Source organism: Oryctolagus cuniculus, chromosome 4, assembly GCF_051225735.1.
Source record: "Oryctolagus cuniculus isolate XC-2025 breed Fujian yellow rabbit chromosome 4, ASM5122573v1, whole genome shotgun sequence".
Lineage (NCBI taxonomy): Eukaryota > Metazoa > Chordata > Mammalia > Lagomorpha > Leporidae > Oryctolagus > Oryctolagus cuniculus.
The window spans coordinates 151,175,449-151,199,979 of NC_142870.1; the positions used below are offsets into that span (position 1 = coordinate 151,175,449).

Consider the following 24,531-nt stretch of genomic DNA (forward strand, 5'->3'; position numbering starts at 1 on the left):
TCTTTTGAATCTAGGAAGATCACTGCCTTTAAAAATGTTGCTTTGTAACTTGCCAAACTTGTTTTGAGTAAATATTCTGAAATAGTGTTAAAAATCTGTTTTTTTGAAAAAATCTGCAGCATCTCCTTTTAATAGTTTTATTTAATTGGTGACTCTGTCAGTTTTCTAATTAGCTCCAGTAAGCTATTTTCTCTTCCCTAGTTTCTGTCTCTGTTAAAATTGTTCCAAGTTATGGGATAATTCCATGTGCTAACTAATTTAAGTTTTATTTATAATTCTTGGGATGACCATAGACAAGTTTTGTGTTCTGTTGAAGTTATCTACTGTGTTCTCTTAATATCTCTGTGAAATTCTAATTGTTTAAAAACAACTGAGTTTTTTTTTATTTTTAATGAGAGTATAGGTTGTTTAAATATGTGCTTATTTTAAAGCATTTGAGTAATCATTTTGTATCGATGGTCAAATTTGGTCCGTATTATGTCATGATGTAAAGGGATCCTATTTCAACCAGGTATTTTAAGCCTTAACAAATACGGCTATTTGGATTATATTAAAGGTACTGTCAAGATGTGAAGCAGTGCTAAATTTTATTATGATAATGTAAAATGCTATTGATACAAATGTCCAAAATTCTAATGATCTTGTATTGTTATCAGACATGATGATTATCTTAACGAAAAAGGCCTAGAGGCCTAAAAAGGTTAAATGTTTGATAAAATCCTACAGGTGCTTTCAAAAATGCTGTGTGGAATAAGCAAATACCTATTCTTGTTGGTTAATGAGTTTATAATTTTAAACATGGCCTTTGTCATCTACAGTTTTGTATTCTCCAAACCTTAAAAATCAGAGCTGCTGCTCATGAAGTTAAAACATTGTTGGGTCTGTGTTTAAACGTGTCCTTTCAGATTCCAAAGGACCTCTTTTCCCTGACCTCTATTGTGTTCAATACTCTGGGACAGTTCTGTAAACAGATAAAACCAATAGTGTGCTACAGGTTCAAACTTAAAAAGTATGGTTAACTCAGGTTACTAAGAGCAGAAAGTAATTCTAATTGGATGATGGTAATAATAATAATTTAAAAAGCAGCTAAAGATTTTAGAAAACTGTTACTGAAGCTGCTCTATCGTTCTATCTTGTATGTTATGTTGCACGTGTGCACCACGGGAAAATTTATTAAGAGTTCTGTTTTAATTGGCTTATAGATAAAATGTCACTCATAAACCCAAACTGCTAAGTTAATCAAAGATACCTTTTTGGTTCATGTGACCTAAATTTCTGTACCAGATGTTACAAATTTGTTAACGGGTTTGCTGTCAAACAAGTTGCATTTGTGTTAGATATTTAAGCAATGTTTCCAAATATGTACACTATTATCTTGAAATTTATGGAAGGCATTGGACCATCAGGTTAATGTTTTCATAAGTTGTTACTTAACAGTTAAAATTGTTTGCTGGTTTTCATTTGATATTGTTATTGTCAGTAAGCGATCTGGGAAGCCTAACTTTTTCCTTCATTTCTCTATTCTCTTCAAGATAGGAAGCTAATTCTATTCTGAAGAACTCTCTAGAGTTCTAACATTTTTCTATAATAATTTTCTGTAATAATAGCATAGCCAAAATGAGAGCTTAAATTATGATTCCACAGCTAGATTTACTTTGCCCATGGCAAAGTAAACAGGCAACCTCTCCCCCCCTTTTAAAAAGATCTATTTTATTTACTTGAAAGACAGAGTTAGAGAGAGAGGTAGAGACAGAAAGAGAGGTCTTCTATCCACTGGTTCACTCCCCAGATGGCTGCAACAGCCAGAGCTGCGCAGATCCAAAGCCAGGAGCCAGGAGCTTCTTCTGAGTCTCCCACGTAGGTGCAGGAGCCCAAGCACTTGGGCCATCTCCTACTGCCTTTCCCAGGCCATGACGGAGAGCTAGATCAGAAGAGCAGCCGGGACTAGAACCGGCGCCCACATGGGATGCTGACGCTTCAGGCAGGGCTTTTAGCCCACTGCGCCACAGCACTGGCCCCTACCTCCCTTTTATTTAACCAAACAAAGGGAGAGAGTTTTACTAATGACTTAAAATTTAATAAATAACGTGGTCATCATTTTTGGAATAGCTTTCCTCATGGGCATTGTCTACCTCAAAGAAGAACCACTATCCAAACATGCCTGTGACTTCAAATTTCTAGTTTAGGCCACCAAAGATTAGGGTAGGAGCACCCCCTTGACTTGTATTCTTTTAAAGGTTTCCTCTGGTCTGCTTAATAGAAACCAAGAGGAAGAGGCAGCTAGGCTGCAGAAGCAATGTAAAGATAGATTTCAGGTCAGTTAATGGCGGCTTTACACAGTGATCTGCCATCAAAGAGACCCAACAGGCCAGTCCACTGCATTGGACTGCATTTTCGATGTAGAAATCCAGCTCTTCAGCAGAAGTAAGCTTATGAAGAGCCCTGGTGGCTCTGCGAGCCAAGAGTTGGTCACTGGGAATGGACCTGCCCTGCAGTCTAAGGGCTCCAGGTCAAAGCCACAGCCCTTGTTTGCTCTAAGCTGAAAAGCCCTTCACTCAGCCCAGCTTCCACAGTAACCACTGCTGTCGAGGGGATGGCTAAGTAAGGTCAACAACATTGCAGGCAGCTGTATATTAACGAATAAATGTTTTTCTTTTAGGTATGCCACCTACCTTCTCTTCAAGGCAATCTCCTCCCAGGCCAGCTAGGTAACGGAAGTCCATAGGATACCTCCTTTATTATGTACCCCATGTGAAGAGATATAGATAGGTCTGAGCCTCATAACTGACAAGGCCTTGAACCCACCTGATTACTTTCAAGCCCTTTCTGTCAGTTTGTATTTGCCTCTCAATGAAAAAACTTGCTCATGGTTTAGACACTTTTCTTAGGGTCTCTAGTAATGACTCTGTCCTCGGTTTTAGATCCTGTGATTTTAGATCCCGTGAGTTTAAACTGCTTGTTAGATTCGTTTTCTCGGCTGGCGCCGCGGCTCACTAGGCTAATCCTCCACCTGCGGTGCCGGCACTCCAGGTTCTAGTCCCTGTTGGGGAGCTGGTTCTGTCTCAGTTGCTCCTCTTCCACTCCAGCTCTCTGCTGTGGCCGGGAAGGCAGTGGAGGATGGTCCAAGTCCTTGGGCCCTGCACCCGCATGGGAGACCAGGAGAAGCACCTGGCTCCTGGCTTCGGATCGGCGCAGTGTGCCGGCCATAGCGGCCATTTGAGGGGTGAACCAACGGAAGGAAGACCTTTCTCTGTCTCTCTCTCTCACTGTCTAACTCTGTCTGTCAAAAAAAAACTTTAAAAAAAATAGATTTGTTTTCTCTGGACTTAAAAACGTAAAATTCTAGGTGGCCATGCACGTGAAACCTCTGATGGAAGCAGTTTCTGCAAGCTGGCACTGCATCCCCCTGGAGAAGCCACCTCCTGCTGAGAAGCCACCCCCGCCCCTCCTGCAACCCTGTCTTGACTCCCCTTCCCAAAGATGCCCCTTTTCTGCATGAAGCAGCCAGAGTGATCATCGATCATCGCCCAGTTCCCCCAACAGATGTTAGGGCTTCCATCTCCAGGAGGAGGGAATGTGAGCAGTCAGATGTTTTAATAGATAGTCAGGGATCCCAGCGGAATTTGGCATGTAAAATGTTGGCTTCCTTCCCCAAGACATCACTTTTAGCAAGAATAAACAGGCTGCCCTCCTTCCATGAGAATAGCAAGGAAGCTCCTCCAGAGCTCACAGCTTATTGTGAAAACAAGTTCTCTACCCCACCCTTAGCAGGCCAGACATGATGGAGAATTGTAAATGATGTCTTTTGATGGTTTTGTCCCCACCTGGTAACTGGATGCCAATCTAATTGTCAAGTTTTGTTTCCTTCGAAATTGTACTTAAAGCCAACTGCCACCAGTCCCCTTTGGGTTTTCCTCTCTTGGAAGCCCCCATCCATGCCGCTCTGGCTGGAGGTCCTTGATTCTAATAAATGCTTCTAAATTTAAAAAAAAGAAAGCGTTTATGTAGTGAATACAATTTTCATAGGTACAGCTTTAGGAATATAGCAATTCTTCCTCCTGTACCCACCCTCCCATCCCACCTCCTACTCCCTCTCCCATCCCATTCTTCATTAAGATTCATTTTTAATTAACTTTATATGCAGAAGACCAACTCTATACTAAGTAAAGATTCCCACCGTTTGCACCCCCCAACCCCCCCCCCACAGTATGAAATACTGTTTGAAAACAAGCTTTATAGTTAATTCTCATAGTATACCTCATTAAGGACAGAGGTCCTACATGGGGAGTAAGTGCACAGCGACTCCTGTTGTTGATTTAACAATTGACTCTTATTTATGATGTCAATGATCACCCGAGGCTTTTACCATGAGCTGCCAAGGCAATCGAAACCTTTTGAGTCCACAAACTCCATCAGTATTTAGACAGGGCCATAAGCAAAGTGGAAGTTCTCTCCTCCCTTCAGAGAAAAGTACCTCCTTATTCGATGGCCCCTTCTTTCCACTGGGGTCTCAATCACAGAGCTCCTTCATATAGAACATTTTTTGCCACAGTGTCTTGGCTTTCCATGCCTGAAATGCTCTCATGGGCTTTTTAGCCAGATCCAAATGCCTTAAGGGCTGATTCTGAGGTCAGAGTGCTGTTTATGGCATTTGTCATTCTATGAATCTGCTGTGTGGACTGCTTCCCATGTTGGAACATTCTCTCCTTTTTAATTCTATCTATTATTATTACCAAACACTTGGTCTTATTTATATGACCCCTTTGATACTTAGTCCTATCTATATGATCGATTACACACTTAATATCATCACTTTAACATGTAAGATGGCATTAGTACTACCCAGCTTAAGGGATTTAGAGTCCCATGGAAAGTTTTTAGCTTTATCCTTAGGGATAAGTCTGTGGGAATGTGTGGCAAACTGTACAGCTCCTCCCTCTCTTATTCCCGCTCTTATTTTTTACTGGGATCTATTTTCAACTGACTTTATACACCTATAATTAATTCTATGTTAAGTAAAGAGTTCAACCAGTGGTACTAAGTAGAAAATAAAATAAAATAATGAACTGTTTCTTGACAGTCAAGACAAGGGCTGTTCAAGTCATTGCTTCTCATAGTATTGTTTTCACTTCTACAGGTTTCCTTTTAGATGCTCTGTTAGTTGTCAAAGATCAGGGAGAACATAGGGGATTTGTTTATTTGGGACTAGCTTATTTCACTAAGTATGATGTTTTCCAGATTCATCCATTTTGTTGTAAATGACTGAATTTAGTTTTTTTTTTAACTGCTGTGTAGTATTCCATAGAGTACATATCCCATAATTTCTTTATCCAGTCTTCTATTGACAGGGCATGTAGATTGATTCCATGTCTTAGCTATTGTGAATTGAGCTGCAGTAAACATGGAGGTGCAGATGACTCTTTTATTTGATGATATCATTTCCCTTGGGTAAATTCCAAGGAGTGGGATAGCTGGGTTGTATGGTAGGACTATATTCAGATTTCTGAGGTATCGCCAGTTTTCCATATTGGTTTTACCAGTTTGTATTCCCACCAACAGTGGAATAGGGAACCTTTTTCCCCACATCCTCGCCAGCATTTGTTGTTTGTTGATTTCTGTATGAAAGCCATTCTAACTGGGGTAAGTTGAAACCTCATTGTGGTTTTTTTTTTTTTTTTTTTTTTGACAGGCAGAGTGGACAGTGAGAGAGAGAGAGAAAGAGAGAAAGGTCTTCCTTTGCCGTTGGTTCACCCTCCAATGGCCGCCGCGGCCAGCGCGCTGCGGCCGGCGCACCGCGCTGATCCGATGGCAGGAGCCAGGAGCCAGGTGCTTTTCCTGGTCTCCCATGGGGTGCAGAGCCCAAGCACTTGGGCCATCCTCCACTGCACTCCCTGGCCACAGCAGAGGGCTGGCCTGGAAGAGGGGCAACCGGGACAGAATCCGGCGCCCTGACCGGGACTAGAACCCGGTGTGCCGGCGCCGCTAGGCGGAGGATTAGCCTAGTGAGCCGCGGCGCCGGCCCTCATTGTGGTTTTGATTTGCATTTCCCTGACAAGCTAGTGGTCCTGAACATTTTCATGTGTCTGTTGGCCATTTGGATTTCCTCTTTGGAAAAATGCCCGTTTAAGTCCTTGGCCCATTTCTTAAGTGGGTTATTTTTGTTGTTGTTGTTGAGTTTCTTTATCTCTTTATATATTCTGGTTATTAATCCTTTATCAGTTGCATAGTTTGAAAATAATTTCTCCCATTCTGTTGGTTGCCTCTTCACTTTTGTGTTTCTTTTGCTGTACAGAAACTTCTCAATTTGATGTAATCCCAATGGTTAATTTTGGCTTTTACTGCCTGTGCCTCTGGGGTTTTGCCAAGAACTCTTCATCTGTGCCAATGTCTTGCAGGGTTCCCCAATGTTTTCTAATAATTTGATGGTATTTGATTGTAGATTTAGATCTTTAATCCATTTTGAGTGAATTTTTGTGTAAGGTATAAGGTAGGGGTCTTGCTTCATACTTCTGCATGTGGAAATCCAGTTTTCCCAGCACCATTTGTTGAAGAGACTGTCCTTGCTCCAGGAATTTGTTTTAGCTCCTTGATCAAATAATAAGTTAGCTGTAGGTGTTTGGATTGATTTCTGGTGTTTCTATTCTGTTCCATTAGTCTGTTCATCTATTTTCGTACCAGTACCAGGCTGTTTTGACTATAACTGCCTTGTAGTATGTCTTGAAGTCTGGTATTGTGATGTGCCATCTTTGTTTTTGTTGTATAAGATTGCTTTAGCTATTTGAGGTCTCCTGTGCTTCCATATGAATTTCAGCATCATTTTTTCTAGACATGAGAAGAATGTCCTTGGTATTTTGATTGGTATAACATTAAATCTGTAAATTGCTTTCAGAAGAATGGACATTTTGATGATACTTATTCTTCTAATCCATGAACATGGAAGATTTTTCCATTTTTTTGTATCTTCTATTTCTTTCTTTAATTTTTTATAATTCTTTGACATCCTTGGTTAAATTTGTTCCAAGGTATTTGATTTTTTTTGTAGCCATTGTGAATGGAATTGATCTTAGAAGTTCTTTCTCAGCCGTGGCATTGTCTGTGTGTGGGGAGCAACTCGGACTAGACTAAGTTACTGGAATTAAGACTTATTCTATGCATCTGCTCTCCCACAATATGGCACTGGGAGAGGAGGAAACAGCTTCTACACAGCTGCCTCCAGTTCAACCAATAAACAGCAGGACCTGCTCCTGATTGGAGGAGAGCAGCGTACTCAGCGTGTGGGTAGCAGAGTTGGGATTGGTGGAAGAGGACTATAAAGGAGGAGAGAGACAACATGCACCAGGAACATCTAAGGGGAACATCTGAAGGAACACCTGTGCAGCCCCCGAGAGAGCTGGCCAGCGGTGTGCCGCTCCCCCGCGGAAGTGGGGAATGTGGCAGGGGGAACCGCCCTTCCACGGAGGTGGAAGGGTCGGTAGCCAACCCGGGAAGAACCAGCAGCAAACCTGGGGAGGGCCGAGCAGACGAAAGAACAGCACAGGGTCCTGTGTCGTTCCTCCACGAAGACGGGGAGTGACATAATGGTGCCGTGACTCGGATATGAAGCCTAGGCAGGGCTTAGTGTCGTTCCTCCACGAAGAGGGGGAGCGACATCTGTGTATACAAAGGATGTTGATTTTTTTTTTTTGTATTGATTTTATACCCTTCTTCTTTACCAAACTCTTTTATGAGTTCCAGTAGTCTTAGTGGAGTCTTTTGGATCCCCTATATATAGAATCATGTCTTGTGCAAATAAGGATAGTTTGACTTCCTCCTTCCCAATTTGTATCCCTTTGATTTCTTTTTCTTGCCTCATGGCTCTGGCTAAAACTTCCAGGACTGTATTGAATAGCAGTTGTGAGAGTGGGCATCCCTAACTGGTACCAGATCTCAGTGGGAATGCTTCCAACTTTTCCCCATTCAATATGATGCTGGCTGTGGGTTTGTCATAAATTTCCATGATTGTGTTGAGGAATGTTCCTTCTATACCCAATTTGCTTAGAGTTTTCATCATGAAAGAGTGTTGTATTTTATCGAATGCTTTTTCTGCATTTATTGAGATAATCATATGGTTTTTCTTCTGCAGTTTGTTAATGCAGTGTAACACATTGATTGATTTGCACACATTGAACCATCCCTGCATACCAGTGATAAATCCCACTTGGTCTGGGTAGATGATCTTTCTGATGTGTTGTTGGATTTTGTTGGCTAGAATTTTGTTGAGGATTTTTTGCAACTATGTTCACCAGGGAAAATGGTCTGTAATTCTCTTTCTCTGTTGGATCTTTTTCAGGTTTAGGAATTAATGTGATGCTAGCTTCATAGAAAGAATTTGGGAGGACTCCCTCTCTTTCAACTGTTTTGAATAGTTTGAGAAGTATTGGAGTTCTTTAAATGTCTGGTAGAATTCAACAGTGAAGCCATCCATTCCTGGGCTTTTCTTTGTTGGGAGGGCCTTTATTACTGATTCAGTTTCTGTCTCAGTTATGGGTCTGTTTAGGTTTTCTATGTCTTCATGGCTCAATTTAGGTAGGTTGTATGTGTCCATGAATCTCCATTTCTTCTAGGTTTCCCAGTTTGTTGGCATACAGCTCTTTGTAGTAACTTCTGATGATTCATTTTACTTCTGTGGTGTCTGTTGTTACATTTCCTTTTTAAGCTCTCCTTTTTTTGGTTAGTTGGGCCAATGGTGTGTCAATTTTTTAAAATTTTTTTCAAAAAAACCAGCTCTTTGTTATGCTGATCTTTTTTATTTTCTTTTTGATTCAATTTTGTTGATTTCTCTTAATTTTAATTATTTCTTTTCTGCTACTAGTTTTGGTTTTGGTTAGCTGTTGTTTTTCTAGATCCTTGAGATGCATTGATTGTTCATTTATTTGGTGACTTTCTAATTTCTTGATGTAGGCACCAATCACTATAAACTTTCCTCCTAACATTGCTTTTGCTCTATCCCATAAGTTTTGATATGTTGTGTTGTTATTTTCATTTGCTTCCATAAAGTTCTTGATTTCCCCTTTGATTTATTCTATGACCCACCATTCATTCAGGAGCATGTTGTTCAGTCTCCATGTGTTTGCATATGTTTTAGAGATTCCTGAGTTGCTGATTTCCAGCTTCATTCCCAGCCATATCATGGGTTTTCCCACATACCCTGTTTTTTTTTTTTCAGAGTCCCAGTACAGAAGCCTCTCACAGTCACAAGCTCCTAGCCCCCTGTTAGTTCTCTCAACCAGAGTTGGGAGTCTCTACTTGGCTGGTTGCTGGGCACAGACACAAGCTGGTGCAGCTGTTACATATACCCAAAATGGTGCCCAGTCTATTGGCTTGTTACAGGACGCCATTGTAAAGTGATAGATGAGAAAGAAACGTGTCCATCTTTTTTTTTTTTTTTTCTCCTCTAGTTTGGCAGGTACACTATCTCCCACAGGGCCCCAAGCCGGGTTCCCTCTAGGCTCTTCCTGCAGCTTTATCACCAGTGGCTTGGGCCGCTGCGGTCTGGTCTCCCCTCACTCTCCAATGCTGGTGTGGAGGCTCTCAGCTGCTGGAGTCCCAAGATGTGGGCGTCCACGCCCTCCATGTAGGTCCACTGTGTCCCTCTAATTTTGGTAACATTTCCTCTGCCTTTTTCTCCCTAACTCTTCCCTGAGACTATACTCTCTCCATTTTTTAAGAACTATCTTCTGGACTAGAGCAGTAAGCTCCCTACTCTGCCATCTTGGAACTGCTTTCTATTTTGTAAGTTTATGAATTATAGTTTTGATTTCTTTAATAACATTCAGATTGCTTCTTCTTGGTGAATTTAGCAGATTGTGTCTTTCCAGGAATTGGTCAATTTCATCTAGGTTATTAAATTTGTATGCATAAAATTGTTCATAATAGTGCATTATTGTCTTTTTACAAATGTTGCATTTATTTTCTTTTTACCTTAATTTTTTTGAGATAACATTTTAAAATTATAGTCTAAGGCTTAATGGCTGTACTAGATAAAGAGTTAAACAAAAAAAAGTAAAAAACCAGATTCTAGAAGGAAAATAGATCAGGGCTATAACCAGTAATCAAGGAAAAGATATCCAGCTTCACTTGTATAAATTTAGTTTCACTTCATTTGAAAGAGACAGGGAGCGATCTTCCATCCATTGGTTCATTCTCCAACAACCAGGGCTGGACCAAGCTAAAGCAAGGAGCCAGAAACTCCATCCCAGTCTCCCCAAGCTCATGAGACAGCATCTGTTGCCTCCAAGGGTGTGCAATAGCAAGAAGCTGGATCAAAAGTGGAGTATTGGAGATTCAAACCAGGGCACTCTGATATGACATTTGTAGATGCCAAGCAACAACTTAACCACCGTATCAAACATGGCCCCACTTTCTTATCTTTTTAATATCCGTGGAATCTGAAGTTATGTTCTCTTTCATTTCTCATATCAACAATTTCTGTCTTCTTTTTTTTCTCTTAGCTTGATTAGAAACTTACTGGTTTTATTGATCTTTTTTGAAGAACTTACTTTTTATTTCATTGGTTTTCTCTATTGATTTCCTATTTTAACTTTCATTGATTTCTATACTAATTTTTATTATTTCTTCTGATTAGTTTAGAATTGTTTGTCTTCTTTTGAAGTGGAAACTTAGATTGCTTATTTTACATCTTGTTTTTTAAAATTTCTTGGGGCCGGCATTGTGGCATAGCAGGTAAAGCTGCCACCTGCGACACTGGCATCCCATATGGGGTAAACCAGCAGATGGAAGATCTCTCTCTCTCTCTAACTCTGCCTTTCAAATAAAATAAACAGTTAAAACCAATTAAAAATAAATAAAGTTTCTTTTGAAATTTCCTCTTTGATCCATCTGTTATTTAGTCTCCAAATGTTTTTAGATTTTCTGTTTTTATCTGTTTTTTTTTTCTTTTTAAGATTTATTTATTTATTTGAAAGGCAGAGTTATGGAAAATGGGAGAGACAGAGAGAGATGATCTTCCATCTGCTAGTTCACTCCCCAAATGGCCCCAGTGGCTGGAACTGGGCATTCTGAAGCAAAGAGCTTCTTCTGGGTCTCCCATGTGGGTGCAGGGGCCCAAACACTTGCGCCATCCTCTGCTGCTTTCCCAGGCCATTAGCAGGGAGCTGGATTGGAAGTGGAGCAGCTAGGACTCAAACCAGTGCCCACATGGGATGCTGGCCCTGCAAGTGGCAGCTTTACCCACTATGCCACAATGCTGGCCCTATCTTTCTGTTTCTAATTTCTAGTTTAATTCCATTGTGACCTTAGGGTAGACATTGTATGGCATCCATTCTCATAAATGTGTTTAGCTGAGTTTTGTGGCCCCTGGTGTGCTCTATTTTGATGAATGTTCCAGGTGAACTTTAGGAGAAAGTATATTGTGCAGTTGCTGGATGAAGCAGCCTACAGATGTCCATCATATCCAAGTGACTGATGGTGGTGTTGAGTTTATGCCCCTACTGGTTTTCTGCCTTTTGTTTTGTCCATTACTAAGAGAGGGATATTGAAGTCTCCGACTAGATAAGATTTGTCTGTTTCTCCTTGCATTTTAGGTTTTTTGTTTTTTAAATGTATTTGTTTATTGGAAAGGCAGAGTTACAGAGATAGAGGGGACAGAGAAGAGAGGTCTTCCATCCATTTGTTCACTCCCCAGATGGCCGCAACGGCCAGGGCAGGGCCAGGCTGAAGTCCAGAACCTGGATCTCTGTCCAGATTTCCCATATGGGTAGCAAGGGCCCAAGCACGTGGGCCATCTTCTGATTCTTTCCTGGGAGTATTAGCAGGGAGCTGGATAGAAAGTGGAGCAGCCAGGACTTGAACCAGCGCCAACACAGAATGCCAGCATCATACTGAGCCACAATGCTGGCCCCAGAAAGTACCTTTACGTCTCCTTCACGTCGGAAGATAAATTTTATGGGATATAGAACTCTAGGTTGGTGCACTTTTTTCCTCTCAACTCTTTAAATATTCCATGCCACTCCCTCTTGTTTACAGTGTGTCTGAGAAGCCAGATAAGATGCTTCCCCTTACTCCTCTGTAGGGAAGGTGTCCCGCCCACCCACACTCTGGCTCCTTTGGGATTTTCCCTTTCTTGGGATGCTCTGCAGCCTCAGTATGGTGTTCCTGCCTGTGGATTGTTATGTCTTGTTAGGCGTTTATCCTGCTCCGAGTTCTCCAAGCTGATTCAACCTGGGAAACTCTCCATCATGATTGCTTTGAGTAGCGTTCCTGTCCCTACCCGCCCTTCTCCTGGCGTTCCTGTTACGTCTGTTTTCATGGTGCGTAGCTGCCCCAGTTCTTGGATCTATTCTGTTCCATGTTTTCTACTCCTTTTTCCCCCTTTGCTTTTCAATATTGGAGGTTTCCAAAATTGTCCTCGAGTATTCTTTCTTAGAATTCCCATCTCTCTGCTCATATTACTCATCTCCTGTGTGCTGTTTGCTTCGGTAGAGCCTTATTCGCGTGTCCACCGCAGTTATTTTAGATCGCCAGCTGATGATTCCAACATCCCTGCCATGTCTAGAAATTCCTATGGGTAGGTCTCAGTCTTAGCATAGCTGTGCCCTTGGATTGGACCTCACAAGTGCTTCTTAGCCACCGCCCCTGCCTCTGGCGGGAGAGAGTGGCTGGAACAGGCTGGAGTTGGGTGTGGGGAGGGCTTGAGGGGTGAGAGACTACTTCTCTCCCCCTGGGTCAGTTAGGCTCTGCTAAAGCCCGATAGGTTGGCTCTGGCGAAATTGTCCTCATGGCGGGCGGGCCTGCTGGAGGAGAGAGTGGTCGGGCTGCTTCTCCCCTGCTCCTGCTGCCAGCACGAGGGGAACCCTCTCCTTCTTGTGAGAACCTGAGGGCTCCTCTAGGTGGAACTCAGCAGTGTTGGTGCGCCGTCCGGGACTGGCCTTCTGGAGTCTTTAGCTCACAGGCTTGTCCACATTGCGCTTCCAGCAGTTCGTCAGCCACGGTTCAGGTTTTCCTGTCCAGGTACTGGTTCCAGGGAGGTTTGTGCTCTGGTTGACTGTGGAGCTCTGTGCTCTCCTGTCTGGGGCCGCTGCTTTGTCCTGCGATCTCAATTCTGCAGGTGTGAGGAGCTGTTGGCTCTCGGTGTGTTCAGATTTCACTTGTTACCACGGAGTGGCCACGTCCAAGCTCTTCATGTGCCAGACCAGAAGCCTGAAGTCTCAGCTGTTTATCCATTTCCTCAGGTTCTTACTATTAGAACTATGTAACATCTAGGAAAACCTTTTAAACTTCCATAAACTGATTCACATGTTTTTATGTACTCATTCTTTTCCAGCCTGTTTTCACATACACAAATTTTACTTAGCTATTATCACAGTAAATATAGAAAATTTCCAATTATATTTTTAAATTTGTTTTTTAATCATTTATTTATTTATTTAAAAGAGTGACAGAGAGAGGAGAGAGAGAGAGAGGAATCCTGCATTCGTTGGTTCATTCCCCAGATGTCTGCAGTGACCAGGGCCAGGATGTGCTAAAGCTAGGTGCCAAGAACTCCAAACAGATCTCCCCCGGGAGTGGCAGCAGGGACTCAGATTCTTAAGCTGTCATCTGCTGCCTCCCAGGTGTGTTAGCAAGAAGCTAGATCAGAGGCAGAGGCAGGCCGCAGATCCAGGCACTCCCATATGAGTGGGCATCCCAAGTGGTGGCTCAACCCACTGTGCCACAATGCCTGGTTCTGCTTTAGTTATTTTTATTTTATTTGAAAGGCATCCCAAGTGCCCACAGCAGCATTTGCCAGGTCAGAGACAAGAGCCTGGAACTCGATTTGGGTCTCTCTCATGATTGTCAGGGTCCATGTTAGCAGGAAGCAGTGGAACCAGAACTCATAAATCAACCACTCCAATTTGGAATGCAGGCATCCCAAGGGGCATCTTAGCCACTGCACCAAAAGCCTGCCCCACCTGTTATGTTTGTTTAATACATCTTTGAAGATTTTATTTATTTATTAGAGAGGTAGAGCTACAGAGAGAGAGGGAGAGAAAGAGAGCGGTCTTCTACCTATCTGCTGGTTCACTCCCAAGATGGCCACAACAGCCAGAGCCAGGCTGATCTGAAGCCAGGAGCCAGGTGCCTCTTCCAGGTCTCCCACATGGGTGCTGGGGCCCAAGCACTTGGGCCATCTTCTACTGCATTCCCAGGTCATAGCAGAGAGCTGGATTGGAAGAGGAGCAGCAGGGACACAAATTAGCGCCCATATGGGCGCTGCAAGTGGAGGCTTAGCCTACTATGCCACAGTGCCGGCCTCCTCTTTAATACATCTTAAGCAGATTTCATTATCAGGGTCTTCATAACTATCTTTTAAAAAGATGTATTCATTCGAAAGGCCGAGTTAGAGCGAGAGACACATACACACAAAGAAAGAGAGAGAAAGACCTTCCTTCTGCTGGTTCACTCCCCAAATGGCTGCAAGGGCCAGGACTGGGCCAGGCAGAAGCCAGAACCCCCATTGTGAATGGCAGGGACCCAAGTACTGGGGCCATCTCCTACTGCTTTCCCAAGCACCTTAACAGGGAGCTGTATTGGAAGTGGAGCAGCCAGCACTCAAACTGGTGCTTGGGGGATGCCGGCATTGCAGGCCACAGCTTAACCTGCTGTGCTACAACCCCCCCCCCCCCACTTATCTTTGTTTTGGAAGGGCGTATGGCACAGTGGTTAAGACACTGCATGGGATGCCTGTATCCCAGATTGCAGTGCCTGTCCATTCCAACTCCCTTGCTAATGCTCACCCTGGGAGGCAGCAGATGATGGCTCACAAACGTGAGCCCCAGTCGTCCACCTGAGAGACTCAGATTGAGTTCTTGGCCCTGTAGCTTCAATTCACTGAACACAAAGTACTATTTACATCACATATTCTTATTTCCAGTTTATAGATACAGGAATAGAATTCACTGTGTAAAACATAACAAATTTATAACAAATATCAGAACCAGGATTTCTTTACTGTCATAGTTTGCCATCACTTTTATCTAATACATTTTGTCTCCTTTTGAATGACTTCCTAAGGTAAAGTCTCAGGAGTAGGCCATGACCTGTTTGTACCAGTAAGATAATGTATTCATTATCACATTACTCGTTTACATTAATGTTTTTACAAATTTAGTGTTTTTAATAGGACCAGTTTTCATTTTTATTTTTGTACATAAATTTAGTCTTTCGAAGCTTTTGTTTATGATTTGTTTTCTTGTTCAAATCTGTTCTTATTTATTGCCAGTTTATAATTATTGTCTTGATGTTTATATTTTACATGTAAACTTTAATTGGTCAATCTGTTTTTCTGTTATTTTAACTGCTTCAGTTTTTAGAAAGCTGATTCAGCAAATATCTGATACCTAATTCTAATTTATGCCAGTTTTCCTAACATTTGGTATTAAACTCCTCATCTGGACTTTATTTTTGTGAATGGCCTAAGGTTATTGTAATTCAGCCACCTGAACATCACTTATTTAAATCAACTTTCCCTCCCATTATTTTGAGTGTGGTGGCAAAAACAGTGTGGGTTTTTATTTATTTATTTAATTAAAAAAAAATTTTTTTTGACAGGTAGAGTGGACAGTGAGAGAGACAGAGACAGAGAGAAAGGTCTTCCTTTGCCGTTGGTTCACCCTCCAATGGCCGCCGCGGCCGGCACGCTGCAGCCGGTGCACCGCCCTGATCTGATGGCAGGAGCCAGGTACTTCTCCTGGTCTCCCATGGGGTGCAGGGCCCAAGCACCTGGGCCATCCTCCATTGCCTTCCCGGGCCACAGCAGAGAGCTGGCCTGGAAGAGGGGCAACCGGGACAGAATCCGGAGCCCCGACCGGGCTAGAACCCGGTGTGCCGGCGCCGCAAGGCGGAGGATTAGCCTAGTGAGCCGCGGCGCCGGACAACAGTGTGGGTTTTTGAACAGAACACATGTGAGTGAAATCCTGGCTCTGGAGATTACACCCTTTGTATTGTAAGAGCAGCCTCCTCCCCAGAGGGAGCTATTCTGCCCCTTCTGCTTTGTCTCTCGTGCTGAGAGAAACAGGAAGGAGTGGAGTTCCTGTAGGTAACCTGGGAGAGACTGCAGCCCGCCCTGCCCAACCTCGTCTCCCACCACCAGAGGGCTTGGGTCTGTGTGCCAGGACGTAGGGAAGGTGGCCAGTGGATGCACAGAGCACTGAGAGTCGTGTTAGAACCAGGGGCCAGCTGTGCCTAAGGCTGGCACCTTTGCCAGAGGGGAAAAGGCACGCGACTAATTTCTGGTTTAACAAAGTGGAAGGAAGTAGAAAGGCTCCATGGCTCCAGGAAGAGAGACGGAGTTGGAAGGCCGACCGTTTCTCTGCAGCTGCAAGGTCATGCAGAAAGGGCCGCCAGGTTTGTGATCCGCCCTTTCACTGAGCACCACTGAGGCCAGCAGCGTGCTGGCAACACATCTTCCCGCCGTGCGTGTGTCAAGAGCGCCCCCAGCAGGTTTTCGAAGGATCACTGCCTGCTGTTTGCTGTTTCTCTCTTGGCCATCTTGACAATGCCTGTCCCAGACACACACTTCCTGGCCTCCCCCCACCCCGGGAGATGGTGACCTCTAGTCATCTCTAGTGCTGGGTGCTTTGGTTGTTCCTTTCATTCAATACCAGCGATTCTAGACTATCCCATTAAGGATTGTCGTCCTGACTGAGGGACCATGATCCAGTAGCTCTACCTCGTGGGCATCCATGCCTCTCTCCTGAGAGCTGGCAGCTAAGAGTGCAAGGGTGATGTTGCAGCCACCACACACACCCTTAGAGACATCATGGCCACCAGACAAAGAACCTTTACGCTGTGTTCCGAGCACTGCACCGTGATTGGAGGTGTGCTGTTGGGTCATCCTGTTTTCTGTACACCTGTTGTGTTTCTCCAGGATGTCCAGCTGTAGATCCTTAGAGAGCCTTCATTCTGGATGTGCAGAACACCATGTGTAACAGTGTGGGTGAGCAGGCTCACTTTTTACACCCAGTCACATTATATGGGGGTACTACTGTAAAATAAGATACCGCAAGAAATTTAGACTTGTGAGTATGTGAGATGCAACCATTGTAGGAGTGCAGGGGAAGGAAAAACAATTTTCATGAAACCCAAATTTTGGAAAATCAATTCTTCCCGGGTTCCCCCCCACACACACACTATAAATGAGACCAGTAAAGCATTGGAAACAAAAAGCAGCAAGAAAGGAGGGAGAACCACCCATTTACTGTCTGTGATACACAGGCTCCTATCCTGCCTGTGGGTTAATGATGCTTTGTGTCCACTGGATGGCAGTAGGGAGCCTGCAGAGTCCCCTGTGGCAGGGGCTCTCTCTGCCCTTACAAAGGGGAAAGGAAACACGAAGTGGAAAAAAAAAAAAAAAAAAAAAAAAGCCGCCGCCGCTTTACATAGAATGCCCGGGCACTTAAGGGAAAAGCCTCTTTGTCTGGAAGTGTGAAGAGTTTCGCTCGACCTTCCAGCTGGGATGTCAGAACTCTTGTCGGTGGGTCAGTGTGACCCAGGCTAACCCCTTTGTGGAGCTTGTTCTGAGTCTAGGCGCCGCCAGGTTCATGGCGAGCACACCCAGATGGACAGTGGCAAAGAGGCAGAGACAAAGCCAAAGCCAGACCTGGTGTATTCAGAAGAATGAAGCCTGGGAGGGGCTCACTGCGGGTGAATGCGGGCAGAGAGTTGCCTGCGAACACACAGCAGAGAGCAAGCCCCCTCCCTTACAGAGCAGCGGTTTATATAGTACAGAGTGCGGGAAGGGGCTGGGGGTCTGAGCTAAAGCTGGGCTGCCGAGACAGAGGGAGACCTGGGCTTGTTCTAAAGGTCCTGCAAGATCACAGTGTGGGCTGGGAGGGGCGTGGGCTGGACTTGGGCTGAGCTGCTGGGTTGGGGGGAGAGAGCTTGGGAGGAGCTCAGGCTGACGGCTGGACTCTTCTGATAGGGTGTGTCCAGCAGTCCAGGCAGGGTGGGGCTGTATTTGCAGGGCAGAGAAATGGGGGCCTGCTGGCTGTATGTAGGTGAGAGGTTAACACGGATCTAAGGTCCTTGCTGCAGCAGGAGGACCAGAGAAAAAGTGGCATGAAAAGACTTTCTGGGAAAGACAAATAAAAGGTCTCTTTTATGATTTCTTTAAATTCAGATAATGTAAATTAGGTGGGGGATGGACATCATTCTCCTTTGGAGGAGAAAATCACAAAATTGATGAAACTAGTTTTTTTTTAAGATTTATTTATTTTGTTTGAAAGAGGTATACACACACAGAGAGAGAGAGAGAGAGAGAGAGAGAGTCTTCCATCCACTGGTTCAGTCCCCAATTGACCGAAACAGCCAGAGCTGCACTGATCTGAAGCCAGGAGCCAGGAGCCAGGAGCCAGGAGCCAGGATCCAGGAGCTTCTTCCGGGTCTCCCAGGCGGATGCAGGGGCCCAAGCACTTGGGCCATCTTCCATTGCTTTCCCAGGCCATAGCAGGGAGCTGGATTGGAAGTGGAGCAGCCAGGACTAGAACCAGCACCCATATGGGATGCCGGCACTGCAGGTAGCAGCTTTACCTGCTATGCCACAACGCCGGCCCCAATGAAACTAGATTTCAAACTACATAGGACTTTACAGAATGTTCTTGGCATGGGACTTTACAGAATGTTCTTGGCATCCTGTCATCTCTACAGAGAAGCGGATACTTTGTTGATTTCTAGATTCTTAGCAGGTGCCCCAGGCTGGGTTCTTCCTCTGCCACCTTTTCCTGCCTCCATCATTCTCCCTGACAAAGAGTGACAAGCTGTTTCATTAAAAAGATCAGTAGGTGTACATATAATTTTTAAAAATCTATCTACCTGCCTGTGAAGTTACCTTATTAAGAATGCCTTAATCATAACCTTCCATTTTATTGCTAAAGACACATAATAAATGGCACAGCTAGGAGATGAATCATTAGCAAGGTGGGGGGAAGTAAAAATGCCTAGAGGCTGGCACGCGGCCACACGCCCGCCAAGCGGGTTTCTGTGCAATTAACCCTTTCTTTCCCTCACAGCGCGGAAGAGTTCTGTGACGCGAGATGCACAGCTTCTGCAGGCTGCCAGGGCTCCTGTCGTTGCCTCCAGCAGCCTCTGCCCCCGCCCCCAGCCTCTCTCTGGGCATCTGTCCAGCAAGGACCCCGGCTGCATCTCTGTGGGAAATGGGGAGGCACTGGAGGGTTTTGAGGGGAGCGCCCTGGACCTCGATGGCTGCTGCAGGAGACCAGAGGGCGAGGACAAGGGCGAAGGCAGGGAGACCTGGGAAGCCAGCGGCGGCCCTGTGATTTGTCTCTCAGATTCTGCTGCCAGGCCCCGTGCCCTGGCGCGCCCTCCCCTGCTGGTGGAGGCCACGCTCTGCCCTGCCCCCTGCCCCCTGCCCCTTGGCTGCGTTCACTTCTCCTTGCCGCCGACTGCCGGCTCACTCGCTTGGTACTTATATTCCATTATGGCTGAGCGTGGGCCCCGTGAGGTCTCTGTTCACCGTGTAGCCCAGGGCAATGGTGGTGCAGGTGTCCTCCTGAGCCACAGCCCGCCTCGTGCCGCAGAAGATGCTGTGGCGATGAGCACTTCGTCACCCCACTGGGCGTCCAGTCAGGCCCTCCGGTCACCATTTCCTTAACTGTCAGGTCCCGACCAGCTCTCAGGACGGGTCAGTTGTTGAGTTTCCAAGAACCGCATGACTTCCAGAGCCCACTGTTCCCAGGGAGCCTGCACCCCAGTCCCCCACACATCCTGTCCTGAGCCAGATCCGAAAATCCTGGCTAGCATGGCGGGGAGTGCCTGGGCCTCTCTAGCGCTGACCCTTTAAGAGTCAGCAGCCCCTCTGCGGCCAGCTGAGCCCTTCCAGGTCCTTGCCCCTGCCAGGCTCTGTTTCTCCTGCGACAGTTTTTGTGGTGCCAGATAAAGAGGGAAAACCAGCACTTGGACATCGGATTCAAAGGTCTCCTGTGTTTCCCCCACTCCTGGGAAGGGCAGACGGTTTTCTATTGCAGTTACTCCTGTCTCTTCTACCTCCTTACCCGTGGTTCTCTGAAACCCGACTACCTGGCTGAGTCTGCTTACCACACAGAAGCTTGCCACCTTTGTGCAAAGAATGTCAATTGTGTCTTCTCAAAATAGAAAGAAACAGTGCGATCTTGCTGGCTCTGCACTTCCCTTGCTTTGCTAAATTGCAAGTTCCTTGGACTGAAACAAATGTCCCGTGGACTAGGCTCTCAGTTAAGAAAGGGGGCCCTGTGGATGTCACCGGTTGCTCCAGGAACTCCTGGCCTGCCCCCACCAGGGACTGCTCAGCCTCAGTTTCCACGCTTCTTAGCCAGGCCACTGCTTTCCACATAAACACTGTCAACGTGACTTGGAAGCTGAAAGGACTCCCCGCAGCCCAGCCCTGTGATCCCGGCTCTGCAAACAGAGATGAGATGCAGACATTTAGCCTTGTTCCCTGCTCTGCTTTTGAGGCAAAATTCGGATAAAAGAGCTCACCCAAAGCCCCGTTTCCATTCTAAGATGCTGTAGACAGGGTCCCAGATGAAGGCAGCAGATCCTGGAAGGGGGACTTGGGCGGCACCTGTGCTCCCTGGAGAGAGAACTAACCGTTTAAGATGGGCAGGGTCGGGGTGGTAGATCGCTTGTGGTTCTCAGCGTTTAATTTGCCAAGGGTTCTGAATGAGCCCCGTGAGATCTGCAGACCAGGGAATTCCAGCTGAAATGTGTGGGGTTAGGAGGGGAGACTGGGACAGGGCAGCGGGGTGCCTTGCTCAGGTCCGCACTGTGATGCCACCATTTGTCTTTGTTTAATCCAGATGCCTGGGCGGTTGGGCACGCCCACATCTCAGCAGGGCAGGTGGCCCAGCTGGGCCAGGCTGAGTGCTGCGGGTGGGGGAGGGGAAGCGACTGCAGCTGGGCGGCCAGGCTCGTTTTCCGGAGCTGGACTATTCACTGTAGAACACTCGCAAGCACACAACTGTCGCAAATAAACGTGGCTGATCTTGAGGGGAGGGGAGAAGACAGAAAGATCATTTACCTCCTGGCACCCATGGCAAGGGCTACAAACCTGGGTTTACTTTCTAGAAAATTCGGGTGTTTTCTAGATTACATTCTGTCATTCCAAAAACAAAGGGGACAGAGGAATTTATTTTTAAACAGACAGGCGTTTGAGGCAGAGGTTTGGCATCACAGAGACAAAGGTTGAGCGAGGGATGATGTCTTAAACTCAGGGTGAGGCGGGGTGGGGGAAGCTGTGCTTTGAGTGGGAGGCTGCTTTTTGCCTGTCCCTTAACAGAGTGCAGATGCTGACACTAAGTAGGAGTCAGTGGTTCCACAGCACCAAATAGAGAGTGCTGCGCTGAATGAAGTCGTGCGTCATGTTCAGAACTAACCAAAGGAATGCACGGAGAATTTTAATCCATTGCGTTTTTGCAGCCAGGAGAGCTGAGCTGTATTTTTAGGCTCATGACAGCCATGGCCAGCATAGATGGGTGACCTGCGGTGGGTTGTGTGTGGAGAGGGCAGGAGACATCATGGAATTAATGTCAAATCATTGGAATAATTGCCGCTGCTTAAAACTTAAGGGCACAGCTAGAAAAGCAAGTTGTGACGCACTGCCATCCTGCTGAGCACTGAAAATCATAGCAAACAGTGGGTCTGTTTTGGAAACATTCTAAAACCAGCCTGTGGGCCCGGCGAGCCATTTTAGACACAGCTTGCTACGTGTTTGGAGAGAAACCTGGAATCTGTTGTCAGGAACACGAAGCAAGTGCTTTGAGCCGCAGTGCCGCTGCGGGCGAGTTTAATTGCGGGGATGAATGAATCACAGCTGTGAAAGTTAAATTCTTTACTCAGCTGTTTTCCCCTTGCCCCTTTACATTCCAGATTTATGGCCTGCATTATGTCCGGAGCCAGCAGTCAGCTCGCTCTCTTCCTCCTCGGCTGCTACGTGGCTGCCCGGGGCGTCCTCGCCGGGGAGCACCGCGCGGCTGACCGCCACGAGGCTGGCTATTACCTGGCTGCCGTGTACGAGCACCAACCCATCCTGAGTCCTGACCCTCTCGCGCTCACCAGTCGCAAGCAGGCCCTGGAGCTGATGAACCAGAACCTGGACATCTACGAGCAGCAAGTGATGACGGCGGCCCACAAGGCAAGGGGCGCTCTAGGTTACGAGCTGGGCTTGTTTCGCAGCACAGCACACACGCTGTTGCTCTGTAATACCCCAGTATTAGTAATAGCCCCAGTATTAGTAATAGCCCCAGGCTCCCTCCGGCCCCTCCTGGAAATCGGCCCAGCTGAGTTGAGTCAGTCGCTTGGCTGGCTTGAGCCTTGCCAGTCTTGAGATGGAGTGTGGGGCAGCAGCACCCGCAGCTCCATAGCTCTGAATTAGAATTTGCATTGCAGCAGGTTCTCCAAGAGCTGCCTCTGCACTTGAGGTTTGTGGAGCCTGGGCTCCAGTGTGGGTTCCCATGGCCTAGAGTCTTGGGGGCAGGGAGGGATGAGGTCTGGGCCTTGGGATGCCTCTAAGGCTCTGCTTGGAATTCCAAGGAACAGAAAAATCTGCAAACCACTGAGCCCTGTGAGCTCTCACGCTCTGTGAGGCACTCAAAGCTGAGCTGAAGTAGCACGCGCCCTCCAGCCTGCCGGGTGCTGTCTTCAGATGATCTGGCCTCTGTGCCAGACTGCGACCTCAGCCCGGACAGAACCAACCCCAACCCACACAGGGAAGGCTGGGCCAGCCTTTGTGGAGGCTTCCTGCCGGCCTGTGTTTCCCCCTCGCACCAGGAAGGGTGGGGCGAAGGAGAGGCGCCTCTCGGGGCTCTAGAAAGGGGAATGTACGTGCCAGATGCCACCTGGGGGGAAAAAGGCCGGCCTGGGAAACCCGTGAGCAAGGGGAGGCTCGGGCTGTACCCCAGGGGGTGAGCTGCCCCAGCCCAGTTGCTGGAGAAGCCCCGCCCTCGCCTGGCCAGGAGGTAAACTCAATGTGGAAGTTAGAGAGGCGCAGTGAGGCCGACAGGTCCCCCACACAGCACCTGTTCCGGAGCAGCTGGTCGGGGTGGCAGCTGCAGCCCCCCCAGCTACTGCCACATTACATTTTAAAAATTTATTTTATCTATTGGAGAGGCAGAAACAGAGCTCCTAACTGCTAGTTGATTCCCCAGATACCCGAAATGGCCAGGGCCGGGTCAGGCTAAAGCCAGGAGTCAGGAACTCGATCAAGCCTCCACAGGGTAGCAGAGAGCCAACTCCTTGAGCCATCACCTGCTGCCTCCCAGGGTGCACATTAGCAGGAAGCTGGGACCCGGACCACAGGCAGGAGTTGAACCAAGGCGCTCTAATGGAGGATGCCTGGCGCCTGCATTTTAAAGTTGTAGCTCATGGCAGACACACGGGTGGTGCTGGAAGGGAGCTTGAAGACCTGGCCTAGTTTCTTCTGACAGGTGACACCTCTCGCTCTTGTTCCAACCTGACGGCCGTTTCTCCTGGGACACTGCAGTGGCCCCGAGCTGACTCTCGCAGGTGCACTCATTCCAGCAGCGGGAACTTCTGGAAGGGTCTCCCGCTCAATGAGCAGCTGTAGCAGTGCCCGCGGCTGCCACCTGTAGTTGTGCAGCCCTCTCAATCCTGGCGATTCCTTGTAGATGTGGTCCCCGGGACACTGTTGGCAGCCATGTCGCCCCGTAGATTCACAGGGCGACGGCTGCTGACCGCATCCGTGCCCTTTGCCCACACACAGCCTGTACTTATAAAGCCAAGAGCCAGGACTTCACAGGTACGGCTACTTAGGAATCCTGCGTATCAGTTTCTTTCACGTCATTCACGCATATATTTGACACGCACCTGATTTATGTTTATGCTGAAGTCAGTGTAAAAATACCCGGGCTGTGCCCTCAGAGCTCCGGATGACACCGACCCTCCAAGGGCATGCATTCTCCTGGCGCAGCATTTGCCCACGTGGCTCCAGCACCTGACAGCACCTCCCTCTTCCTCCTCCTCCCGACCACGGCCCTCCCGAGACGCTGGGCACATGCTATGCGCAAGGCCGCGGCCCTCCGGGTGCACGCCCCCTGCTTTTGCGGTTTAACCACCTGCCGGGAGGAAACAGAAGGCAGCGGCTTCCCCCTCCACGTGTGGCGCTTCCAGATATTTCAGCTCCCGTGCAGTTGTATTTGCCAGAGCAGCTTCTGAGACAGCGGAGTTTCCCACGGGCCTGGCTGTGGGGCGGAGGCTCCTGGGCGAGCCGGCCGAGCCCTTCTCTCTTGGCAGAGGTGTTGGAGGGAGGAAAAGGAGTCCGGTTTAAAGAGGACTGGGCCGGGCGCTCGCCGGCTTGGTGCCTTTCGCTCCGCAGGAGTCCTCCATCTCCCCAAGGGCAATCAGAAGTCGCTGCTGCTGCCCTTTCTCAGACATGCTAACAGCTCCCCGTCCAGGATTCCCAGCCGTGCCGCAGCCACCCTCTGCCCCAGCTTGGGTTTGGTTCCCGTCCCCATTCCTGGCTGGCCTGTGCTCGGGCAACGA

General features: G+C 47.0%; 1 protein-coding gene across 1 annotated transcript in view; it reads left to right on the forward strand.

Annotated features, from left to right (window-relative positions):
- BTD (biotinidase) overlaps nucleotides 1-24,531 on the forward strand; it is a 54,904-nt gene that overhangs the window by 24,855 nt on the left and 5,518 nt on the right. Inside the window, exon 2 of the mRNA XM_051818486.3 lies at nucleotides 21,901-22,165. Coding sequence (XP_051674446.3) covers nucleotides 21,905-22,165 — 261 coding nt within the window. The 5' untranslated portion in view covers nucleotides 21,901-21,904. The remainder of the gene's footprint in view (nucleotides 1-21,900; nucleotides 22,166-24,531) is intronic.